Raw genomic sequence first — 12,801 nt, forward strand, 5'->3', positions numbered from 1 at the left:
TAAATAAATTTACCCTAATAGCTTCCCTGAAAAAAATCTGGGAAAGCTAAGTTTGTTGATTGTGATTTTTTAAAAAAATCTTCATTGAACAATTTGGCATATTCCTGTGTATTATATATTATATATTCCTCATGAAAATAGATAAAAAATTCTCTCAGGATATTCAATAACATTGACTTTTCATCATCCTATGATTAACTGACCACAGGGGGTAATGGTAGGTAGAGATTTAAGAATTTACTCTCAGCTCTTTCTTTCTTTATCATTCTGCCCTGTTCTTTGTCTAAGAAATTGCTAACTTCTACTCACTTGCCTTTGCCTTTCTTCTCATGCATACATACATAAAGCATGGGCTCTTTCATTCTTCTCCTGGTAGGATATCATTAGCTAACTGCTAGACTTTGTCTATTTTTTCTTAAATAAATCTCTTTTCTGTTATAATTGTGAAACCTGCTTCACTAATCAATGCTTAAGTCAGATATCTGCTCTCAGGAATTCTTAAGTGCACACACAGAACACTTCTATCTACAATAATATTATTAACCCAGAACTAAAACGAGCATGCAAAAAGATTCCATAAAAGAGAGAGAAAGGGTAACTCTCTTTAGCAGTTAAAGAAGTGATTAGAAATAAAAGTCATTACAAAGTTGGAATGATTTATCTGGGGGTGAACAAATTCACTGTCATACAGTTAAAGGAAAACTAAAAGAAGAGAAGAATGGGACACAGAACAAACCTATTAGACCAGTGGTTGTCAACTGGTGGGCTGCAGACCACTGGTGGTCCATGAGAAAATTTTGGTGGTCCGCAGAGAAATGTCACTCCCAAAGCATCCCCGCAAAGCAATTAATCCAGGCTGTATGGGAACACAAGGCTACACCACCCACATGGCCCGTGGGAACACAAGGCTTGCGTCACTTGCATTGCGAACAACATGAGGTAGTGAAGGAAGGGGGGAAAGGGCAGAGGGGGGGAACTTGCCCCACATACCTTGCCTGGCCACTGGGCTGCTTTTTTCCGCTTCTTTCTTCTGCTTTTGGCTGCATGCAAGGAAAGCAGCAAAAGTCTTTCTTTCTCTCCCCCAAACTCTGCCAGAAATGAGTCTTTGGGACCCTGCAAGGCATCCCACTCCAAGAGGCTGTGCTAGCGCAACAAGTCTCACTAGGACTCATTTCTCATTTGGGGGAGAGAAAGAAAGACTTCTGCTGCTTCTGCTGCTTTCCTTGCATGAAGCCAAAAATCTCCCTCCTCCCCCGAGATTGGAGCTGGAGACAGTATTCTGCAATCCCAAATAAAGAATGATTTATCGGTAGGAAAACAGGGTGGGGAATTTTCCTGCAGAGATCCTGGGAAAATCCTCAAAAAAGTCTGCAGGAAAATCCCCCACCCCATTTTCCTACCAATCAATTGTTCTTTATTTGGGATCAAAGGATACTCTCTCTCTCTCTCTCTCTCTCTCTCTCTCTCTGAATGAAGCTGAAAAGCAGGTTAGTGAAGGAATGTGGCTGCCTTGGAGGGAGTGTGAGGGGTGTGTGTGTGTGTGTGTGTGTGTGTGTGAGAGAGAGAGAGAGAGAGAGAGAGAGAGAGAGAGAGAGAGAATATCACTGCCAGCCCTCCGAGGTTAGATTGGATCCTTCCCTCCCTCCCTCCCTCCCTCCCTCCCTCCCTCTCTCCCTCTCTCTCTCTCTCTCCAGTGGCAGTGTTGGAGCTTTAGTGCTTGGCCGGTGGGAACCAGGTGCGGTGTGTCAGTTGCTCTTTTTGGCCACGAGGCATGGGGGGAAGTAGGATATCCCTACTATCATATTTTTCAATGGCAGGGAGGAAATCCGCCCTGGGGTGGCTTACTGACGTTGGTGGGAAAGTCGGTCCCATATTCCAGAGCTGTAGTAGTCACAGGACTGGCCTTTGGTCAGCTCTGGGATGACCAAAGGCCCGTCTTGTGACTACTGCAGCTCTGGAATATGGGACCGACTTTCTCATCAAAGTCAGCAAGCCATTGTCAGTCAAAATTCATATTAGTGGTCCACGGGATTTAAAATTATGAATCCAAAATTATGAGTCCAAAATTATGAGTCCAAAAGGTTGGCAACCCCTGTGTTAGACCACACCAATATAAAATAAAAAGATAAACTCAATTAATGTGAGAACTTATGTAGCCCTAGATACATAATCAGTTTTGATTATGAAGCAAAGGAGGTGGAGGGGGGAGGAGGAGGAGGAGGAAGAGGAAGAAGAGGAGGAGGAAATAAATTTGCAATTCATACTCTATGAATATTGATTATTAGGAGTCATTCGTTACTTTATAATCTATGGATTTTAATAGGACAAAACCCATTCTGAGTTAACTATTAAATCATGTTAGCATTTAGATAATATTAAAAATGGCAGTTATTTGCTCAAAAAAATTATCCTCAAGTAAAATGTCAGAATGGATCTAAGCTCTAAAGTTTCTCTGTATTTAATGTTCTGCAAACACTCAATCAAGCTATATGGCTCTACCACCAACAGAACTGAGTTGAGGTCATGAAGGAGAGAAGGGGGTGCCTCTTCCCTGCCCCTGTCCAGAACTGAGTGGATCTGCCTGTGATGAAGGACTATGAAATAATGGAACCCTCCAAGATTGGAGTCAGAGACTAGGATGTATGGCATGGTGTACCTTTACCTTTCAACTTACAACTCTCTTTGGAGAGACAAAGTTTGCTGCAGCAGCCACTATTCATGCAAAGACAGTGGGACAAATGATAGACTAGAAGGGGAAACTTTCAAAATATAGCCTAGACTTGCCTGCAAATGGGATGGCATATATTCCCTTCATTGGAATATGCTTTATTCCTGCCTTCTTCGTATACATTTGTGAGTGAAAATACATTCAGCACAATGAGAAATGAGAAATAAATCCTGTCCCCACAGTGAGGATGACATGGCCTCCACACTTAGACACACCACCAGTTCAGCCATTTCAAAGTATCACCATATTTATTATTTGAAATTTGATTTACCGATTCTACAGCATAGCTAGGAGCAATCTTCTCATTAATTTCATTCAGTTTGTCTGAAAACATCTGCCTGTCCTCAGTAGCCATGATAGATTCAACTGATGTTCCAAGGACCTTTACTCCATATTCCTGCAGAATGCCACTTTTAAACAGCTCCACTCCTGTACACAGAATGAATTGGAACAATTAGCATTCACAAATATTCAGAAATATTTTCTCCTTAGCAACTGAATCTTTAGCTATGATGGGGAAGTGAAGGCAGGCCATCATGTTACATATAGGGTCATATAGGACCAGCTGGCATGAATGTGCATCAATTCCATTCTGGTGTAAGAAAAGTGGGAGTTATTTCTACAATTTATGTGCCATTCTATTCCCAGAGAATTAAAAACAAATATGAAAAATATAAACAAATAATGAAATTATAACTAATGCACCTTTCCAGATAGTATGATCTTACTCATCCCCAAATGCCTTTCTGAACAACCACATTTTTATATCACTCTAAAAATGTAGAAAGGAGGGGGTGGTCAAGATATTTGAGAGTAAACTGAATCGGGAGGGAAAGTCCCAGAGAAGGCTCAAGCCGGGAGTCCCTGGAGGTGGCATTCCTTTAATGGTAGAACCTGTCAAGCCCACACAACTGGCAAACCAAAGAAACAAACATGGATTCCAGAAAGAGTTGAATTCCCAGTCACTTAATTAAGACACAGTCTCTTTGAAATGCTTCCTTTCTCATGTTTTGCATTTGGTCTACGTTGCCTTTTCTCACAGATACAGGAAGTCCTCATCTTATGTTCATAATGAGACCAGAATTTGTATTGCTTGTGGTTGTTATGCAAATCACTGCAGTCCCTAAATGAATCTGGTTTCCCCCATTGATTTTGCTTGTCAACAACTGGCTGGGAAGGTTGCAAATGGTGATCACATTACCCTACATTTTTGGAATGATGTAAAAAGTTCAGAAAGGCATTTGGGGATGAGTAAGATCATATTATCATATTTGTTTTTTTATTTTCAATCAATATTATATGTTGATCAGAGTCTCTGGAAATGGAATAGCACAAAAACTGTAGAAATAACTAATTCCCATTTTTCTTACACCAGAACAGAACTGGTGCGCATTCATGTCAACTGGCCCTATATGACCCTATACATAACAATTCTGCAAAAATTGCAAATACATGCCAGTTCCCAAGCACTCAGAATTTGATCACAGTTCCAGTTGTAACGGTCTTAAGGGCAAGGGCTAGTCATAAGTCAGTTTTTTCAGTACTGTTGTAACTTTGGACAGTTGGTAAATAAATGGTTATAAGTTGAGAAATGCCTGCATAGGAATTTCTCAGCTGCATTAGAGAAATCCCATAACTTACCACAGTTCAGAGCAGTTTGCCCACCCATGCCAAGAATTAATCCATCTGGCCGTTCTGTTTTGATGACTTCTGTAACAAAATGTGGGGTGATTGGAAGGAAATAAACAGTGTCAGCCTGCTTTAAGCCAACTTCATTTGTCTGAACTGATGCAATGTTGGGGTTCATCAGAACAGTTTTCACATTTTCTTCCTAGAAAAACAAAACAAAATGAATTTATGTAAGTAAATCTAAAGTTATAAAGTAAGCTTAAAAATAAATAATAAACCAGCTGTACTTGAGAGTGCCCAACTAGCAGCTGGCTGCATCTCCTTAAAGCAGTCACATCATTTTATAAGTTTTGTGTAGCTGCCCTATTAAACAATTAAAATAATTCAGAGAAAGGTCTGCAATAGCAGCTGTACTTAGGTACAGCTATCATTGCTCTATCATGAAAACAGTCTTGACTACATTACTGGTGCAAATCATGCTGCCAAAGGCAAGGACATCAAGAATAAGTGTCATTTCTAGAAAGGCTGATTTAGCAGCAAATTTGGACAGCTAATTGGTAGTGAGAAAGAGGTCAAGCTATCAAGATTAATGGAAAACAGAATATTTCTTAACTATAAAATAGAAAGCAAGAAAATAGAAGAGAGGAAAGTAAGATTATTTTTGTTATTAAGAAAATACATTTTCCCCTTTCGATTTGCTATCTTCAGATAGCATATCCTCAGTGAAATGATCCTTTCCCATATGCTATCTTTAATTCTATCAGTCACTTTGCCAATTTTAGGGTCTCATTAATGTTTTTGTTGAATCAGCCAAGCATAACCTTAATGAGACATTGAAACTTTGGCCTAGAGAATTCAGAGCTTCCCAACCTTCATAATTATGAACATGTTTTCCTGAAACTAGGGAAAAAATGTACCCCATGCAGACCATTAGTAGAAAGGACTGAAGTAAAAAGAACTTTTTGTGATTGAATATTATAATCTAAGTTCCCTTGTCACACATTCCATAAAAAAACACCTTTAACTCACTTGTTACATCACAAAATGTAACAGAAAAATATCTAAACAATATTAAACTTCTTTAAATGGCTTTGGATTCAATAGATTAAACACCCCAAAAGTCTTTAGCTTTCATATTAAATAATTAGAAATGAAAAATATTGCATCATGCACATTTTCTCAGAAGGGAGAATTGCTCTTTGCAACCAGAAATCCAATGGGCACTCTCTCTTTCTCTCTCCCTCCCTCCCTCCCTCTCTCTCTCTCTCTCACACACACACACACACACACACACTCACTCTTTCTCTCTCAAAAGCATAAAAATAAAAAATGAAATCACATTTTGTAATCCATACCTCATACTGTGCTATTATAATTTTAATCTCTCTATTAGAAAGATATTATGCAAAAATCCAAACATGAACACTGGTAAAAGATTTCTTTATCCCTAACTGCATGTCCACTGAGAAACCTAATTATTACCCCATTTATAAAACTATTTCCTGTAAGATATCATATTTCATAAATAATTCAAGGCTTTCAAAGTCTGTTACCTGCTTCTGCAAATATGGGTCTCATACAAAGTTGCAGATAGTACTGGTAATGCAGCAAAAATAAAGTATAAGTATTACCAAATATAAGTATTACCAAAATTGCTGGATGTTTATTGTATAGTAATAGCATACATAAACCCTGAACATCTCAGTAAACTTAGCCTACATAGTGATTTGTGCTCTGCTTAATCCAGAGATCTGTTACCTGTCAGTTGCCACATCATTTAAAATATTCTTCGCATTTCTATCCTCAGTACAGAGTAACAGATAGCAAGCTGAACTTGCTATCTGTATTTGTTCACAATCAATCACCATCTTTACCATTTATAGCAAACCACTTTAAAACATTTATGTGAATTATTTCATTGCATGCTTATTAATAATGGAGCCCACTTAGAAGTTCAGGGGACAGAGTTCATTCTCAGTGAATAATAGAGGCAGTTGTGTCATGTTTCTATATTGTGTAAAATATTTTATAAAAGCAGAAAAAAAATCTTCCTGTTTGAAAGAGTAGGAATGGCTATGGCACATGCCAGCATTTCAGCGTCCTTATTCTTACCTTCATGGCTTTCACAGCCTGGGAGCCAGAATAATCAAATTCTCCTGCTTGACCAATAGACAAACCACCAGATCCTAGGATGAGGACTTTGGAAACCTTAAAATAATCAGCAAAATCAGTTTTTCATTCATTCATTCATCCATCCACTCAATTTCTATCTCAGTCAATGTTTTGGGGTTATATTAGCACATATATTCTCAGTCTTTTTAAATCAAGGAAGCTGTGTCCTAACTTCTTTCTTTCTAACAGGAATAATTGATGCATCCCCTTTGACTCTGTTCTGTTGATTATGTAATTGCAATGAGAAGGACATTAATTTTCAAGCATTTCAAATATTAGTAACTACTATGGGTAACTAGAGAGCTGGGAATACTTGAAGGCAGGGGTGGGATTCTACCAGTTCGGACCAGTTCTATAGAACTGGTTGTTACGATTCTGTGCAGTTCGGAGAACCGGCAAATCACACCACTGGCTGGCTCGTCCTCTCCCCACCGACTCCATCCATGAGGCTTCCCTGAGGCCCAGTCAGGGGTGATATTCAGGGGTTGGGGGGGAGAAGAGGCCTGAGAGCAGAGCTGAACCTTCCTTAGGATTGAAGCTTCTATTTTTCAGTGGAGACTCAGGCAGCAGATTGCAGAAAGGTAGATCTAGGAGTGAAGCTGTGATTCTGGAAAGCAGCTCAATCTGCCTGCCTGCTTTGTCTGCTTTGGGGTAAAAGTTGCTCTTTTTTAAATAAAAAATTCAATCTTTACATATATATTTACAATATTTACATACAAGCCACACCCAGCCACTCACATGACCACCAAGCCACACCCACAAATTAGGCCATGCCCACAGAACTGGTTAAGAAATTTGAACCCCACCCCTGCTTGAAGGTCTAATCTCAAGTGATCTAGAAAAGCTACACAGTGTACCTTTTCAATGGAAAGCTCCCTACAAACTAATCCTTCTTGTTATTTGGATTGCTTCATTAGAGTGGATGGGGCTGTCCCTGCTCTCCTCCCCCCCAAAGCATAGCCTAGCATGGTGCATTGCTTAAACTAACAACAAATTATAAGAAAGTTCTTAAGTTGAAAAATAAGTATTTGCAAAGCTGCACATTCAGCCAGATAGTAAGCTTGCAAACATCCCTTATGGTGTCTGTCAATCATAAAAATCATTGTTTGTCACTTCCCTTGACAAAATCCAGAATTAACCTCCTATAGTGAAAATCAGTTTACTGGGAACATATCCAATATGAGTATGCAACATGTTTTAATCTCAAAATATTCCAGCCTCAAATCACTAATTTTGTTTCATGTTGGAGCTTGCTTGCAGACATTTCATTACCTAACTAGATAACATCTTCAGTGCCTAAAGCCTTCCGCTGAAGATGCTACCTAGTGACAAAATATCTGCATATGAACTACTAAACTCAGACAGGACCAAGGATTTCACAGTTCAACCCTAAGCTACAACAACACTGATGGATGCCAACCATGAATTTGAACTTTGTTCAAAGGAACACAGTCTATGTTTAAGGGGCTGGAAAGTTAGACTTTATGATTCTCATGCCAGACTGCTAGATTGCAGCATGGTTAAGTCTGTGGTACAAATAGGATGGGGAGATAAAATGGAATAACAAATAAAATGTGTTAAATCAGAATGTCTCCACGATGGTGGAAATGAACTCTTTAGTCTGGAAACTCTTTTTCCATGAGCTCAGAAGAGGCTGATTGCTGCATTCTGGAATATAAGCAAAAATCTTTCTTGTGACTAGTAGACAATTCTTCCCATTTAAGGCAACTTCTAAAACAGAACCATGATGAACAGTGGCTCAGATTAAATCTCAAGAAGATGTGTCCTAAGTTATGAAGGTCTAATAGATTATAAACCAATAAAAAATCTCCTTTATGTACTAAAAGGATGCATTCCAAACTCCATCATATTAATAATCATTTGGAGCAAAACTAGTGTTAATGTAAGTTTCATGTATAACAAAATCAAGACAATTTTAGCAAGGAATTTTGGTTATGCACATTACTAGTAATTTTTCTACCCAGCTCATATAATAACAGCAATAATCAATATGGCTAATATTTCAGATAAAGATAAAATAAAGCCCTGTAATATACAGACCTCAACTCTTGAAGTTGCAGCTGTGGTTTTGGGCAGCACTGAAGGAATGCTTGTACCTTTTCCCTTCTTGATGAGTGAGATAAATGAATCAAATATGAACTAGAAAAATAAACAATAAAGTATAGCAGTCTCAAAAAAAACCCATGTTGATTGTTCATCTCATTTGAATAGAATTCTAGAATTATCACTGATACTTCAATTAGTGTGTATTTCTCATGTTGCATAAAGTGTGACCCTTTACACTAAAAGAACTATTTAAATTGTGTGGTAAAGGAGGACAAATTATTATTGGCTATACTGTGGATCCACAGATCTAAAACAATCCTAAACATAACCTCCTTTAAAGATGTTTCTGACTGATAAAACATGCTTAAGTTATGCAATTCTCCTAAATCTTATAGGTTTTTTTCTTTGCCCATTTCAATGTATGGTTCAGCCCTGTTCTTGAGAGATGATCTAGGTTCAGGGCTCATTTAAATTACCAAAGGGTCGGGAAAAGAATTATAAAACAAAAAACAAAAACATACCCACACAAGACATTCAGGGGGCACAATTTCGGTCCATTACATTTAACCTCTATTATTTCTCAATCATCTTCTTCCACATGTACAATCTGACTTCAGATTACTTATCCTAACTAATTTTTTCTCAAGTATTTTAACATAAAAGCAAACAAATGTATATGGAGATTCTCGGTCATCAAGGACATGGTTGCCCCAAAGTGGCTCTTTCAAAAGGCAACTGGACTTTCTTTGTTTTTCCCAGAGGACGTTTCGCTTCTCATCCAAAAAGCTTCCTCAGTTCTGGTCAGTTTGGGACATCAGAGCAAGCAGTTTGACAAAAAGTCAGATGCTGAATTTTTTTCCCAAATGAATATACATAAAAAAGCGCTTCATATAAATTGTTATGTGGGTTTGAATGTTTTTACTACAATAACCTAACAAGCCAGCAAAATTATCCCTCCAGAATTTGCTATTTAGTATCATTAGCATTCTCTTGATAATTAGGTTGTGAACCTAATTACTTTAATTAATAGTTAATTAATACATAAATTCTTTGCATTGTATCCCAAGCAAGCAAAACAACCAAGGTTCTAAGAAATTTAATGCACACTTCTCATATAATCTGCATGAAAATCGAAATGCCATTTAGGATCTTCAACTGCTGATTTACGACAGAGTCTCATATAAATGTGGATTTTAATTGTGTGGGATTTTATTGGCCAATAACATTGGCTTGCTCATATCATGAAGCAAATCTTTAATTTCTTTGTTTATTTCCAAGGTATAATAACAATCTGTCTCAGAAGTTTAAACTAAATAAGAAATGTCGTTGTCCATTACGAATCTTGTGAAATTTTCCCTAGCTGTATTTCCCAGGCTTGAATTTACTGCATTATTTATTCACTTCATTCTTGCAGGTTAAAGTCCTCTGTGTAGTGAGTTTCTTGAGGATGAAAGTTGACCAAGAATTAGTAAAGCATGTTTTATGATAGAAATAGTGTTAATTTTAAAAGAGACGTATTACAGGGATAGATAAAGTGGAACCTAGCTACCTATATCCTGCCTATGGCCAGTAGATCATAAAGTGCACTGAAAATTTGATATCCCTGGATTTGGGCCTCTAATATCTCTTCTCACTGACTCATACACCAAACACAATTCTCATAATTTATTGAGAGATGACATACCGATCTTGGAGTAAAGGTTTAGTGAATGCATCTGCCAGAATCTCTTTTAGTGAACAGTATTTTAGTTCACCGAGTTCCTTTTCTTGAGCATCTTGCACAAAGTGGTGATTGGGTCTATATATTTTGTTTTGAAGGTAGGTTTTCTTCATTTGGGAGAATTGAATATATCCTGTATGTGTCATTCCTCTGTTGCCATTCCATTTTGTTTTAGGAAGTAATTTTCCATAGGTCTTCTGAGGCAGATGGCTTCAGCTAGCCTTAAGAATTCAAGATCTAGATGACCTACAAGGTCCCTTCCAACTCTGATTATCTGTTAAATCTGTTAAATCTTCTATCTTCCGTGTTTGTTTCAGGAGATAACTTTCTCACTTCTTTTCTTCTATCTGAATGTCAAGGTAGTCAGAGATGCTTCCCAACTTTTCCAGGTCTACTTCCTTGTTAAGTTCTTTACTCTCTCTTGCCTGTTCCTCTTAGCTTGGTAACAATCACATTGATAAGAAAGTATGTCTAATTCTTATTTCTAAATCTGGAGGAAACGGTTGAGTTTGAGGGTTGCAGAGAAGAGTGGTAGATGAGGGGAAATGTTACTTATGCTTCCTTAAACACATTGTTCTTCCTCCCTTGTAAGTTGGACATCTGCATCTACCTGCCCTCCCCACATAAAGTTTCAGTCTTACATAGATCCCCAAATTCAGGCTGAAGGAATAGCTCAACATTTATAAAGGGTTTTTTTTTTCTGTTCCATTGAGCACATTTATTCCTTGCCTTTGATAAATTTCAATATTTTTTCAGTAAAGCAAGAAAGTCAGTAAGCAATTAAAATGATCTTTTTTCTAAAATGTCTTTTGAATACAATAACTCCAATGAACACTATTAGGTCCTTTTTTTACCTTTCTTGTACATTCTGAAGCTGTTTTCTTATTACACTCACCAAATTACTCAACATATTGCTCATGGGATTACCAGGACAAATCACAGGCAGGGGATTAAGCTTCATTTCAAATATGAGAACAAGAAAATGTGCATGTGAATTCATTTACATAATTCTACAACTTCAATAAGGAAAAGGTGTTCAAAATGCATTTGAAAAGTAATAGGTCTTTTCAAGGGGAAAGAAAGACAGTAAGAAATATACTGCATTTCTTTCACAAAGATCAGTAATTGGGACCCCGTTCTACCTATACAAATTGAACTGTAGAGTTTAATATAAAGTATTACATAGAACTATAATCTTAGCAACAACTAAGCCCACAGGCCAGATGCAACACATGCTGGCCACGTCCCTGCCCAGTTTAACAAAGGGGGGGAAAGTCCCAATATGTTACGTGATGATGTGAATTTGACACCCATGGCTTAAACCACCAATAGTGCTGCGCTCCAAAAACTTAAATAATAAGGCAAAGTTTTATAAAGAAAAATAAGGGTTGGAATAAGAGAAGATTGGGAAATAAAGCTAATGACTATGGAAAATGGGAATCAGTAAAGTTTCCACTTGTGTCTTGCCCCTGGCTTAAGATACTTCTTTAGATATAGCTGGGTAATACCTTAGGAGGAAGCAAGTTCATCAGGAGATATGAGCTCTAGTAGCCCTGATACTGTAAAACTAATTCCTGCCTTGCCAGGTCAAGTGACCAGATTCTGATCTGAATCCAAATCTTGGGAGAAACATAGAATCAGTAAGGTCAGGTTCTGGGAGAAGAACACATGAGCTACTGTTCATATGAGGATTGATAGTTCTCCATTGTGGGCTGGGAACAGGCTCAATATGGAATATTTACACCCTCTCTTACAATTGCTGGTTGCTATAAATAATTCTTCTGGTCCAGCTGCTGGTTGCTTCACAGTTATTGCCATGTTCTTAGTAGTCCCTTGCAGGGGTGGGATCCGACCAGTGTAACTACTGGTTTGGTGATTTTGCGTTTTGCACGCACATGCGTGTATATCGTTGTCAGCTAGCTGCCTGGACAGCTGAGCAGCACTGTGCACAGGTGCGCAGTGGTTGAAAAAGCATTTTTTCCCCCTGTTTTTTCAACTGCAGCTGTGTTGCGCAAAGCAGCTACGGTTGAAAAAGCAGGAAATAAAGGTCAGGTAAGAGCACGGGAGGGCAGGTGGGCCAAAACATCAGCAGACATAGAACCGGTTCTATGTATGCTGTCTGCTGCTCTTCAGAGCTACCGGTTCTACAGAGGTGGACAGAACTGGTAGAATCCCACCCCTGCTCCTTTGTCCTGTTATTTGATCAAACCTTTGCAATTCCTCTCCATTTTGGTATTTGTGCTATATTTTTGAAATGCTCTTATCTCTTGCTGCTGTGTATGTTTGCCTGAGGTAGTAAAAATAAACCTAATTCTTTCCATTCTCACTGCTGCTGGTTTTCCTCCAATGTCTACTGCTCTGCTTCTTATTATAGGCCTGTCTTTGCTGGTCATTTGCAATCATGTAAATAGCTTGTTATCAAGCAAACTACTGCAGGACTGGGAAAGTTAAGGCCAGAATTCTCCTTCAATCAATCAGTCAGAAT

General features: G+C 38.2%; 1 protein-coding gene across 1 annotated transcript in view; it reads right to left on the reverse strand.

The window, feature by feature from the left end:
* The window catches only part of CPS1 (carbamoyl-phosphate synthase 1), a 137,560-nt gene that overhangs the window by 98,083 nt on the left and 26,676 nt on the right, over window positions 1-12,801 (reverse strand). Inside the window, exons 11-14 of the mRNA XM_087923032.1 lie at window positions 8,591-8,689; window positions 6,470-6,565; window positions 4,370-4,559; window positions 3,000-3,157 (exon numbers count right to left, since the gene is read on the reverse strand). Coding sequence (XP_087779158.1) covers window positions 3,000-3,157; window positions 4,370-4,559; window positions 6,470-6,565; window positions 8,591-8,689 — 543 coding nt within the window. The remainder of the gene's footprint in view (window positions 1-2,999; window positions 3,158-4,369; window positions 4,560-6,469; window positions 6,566-8,590; window positions 8,690-12,801) is intronic.

Source organism: Pseudonaja textilis, chromosome 1, assembly GCF_049901715.1.
Source record: "Pseudonaja textilis isolate UNSWEBS1 chromosome 1, rPseTex1.2, whole genome shotgun sequence".
NCBI lineage: Eukaryota > Metazoa > Chordata > Lepidosauria > Squamata > Elapidae > Pseudonaja > Pseudonaja textilis.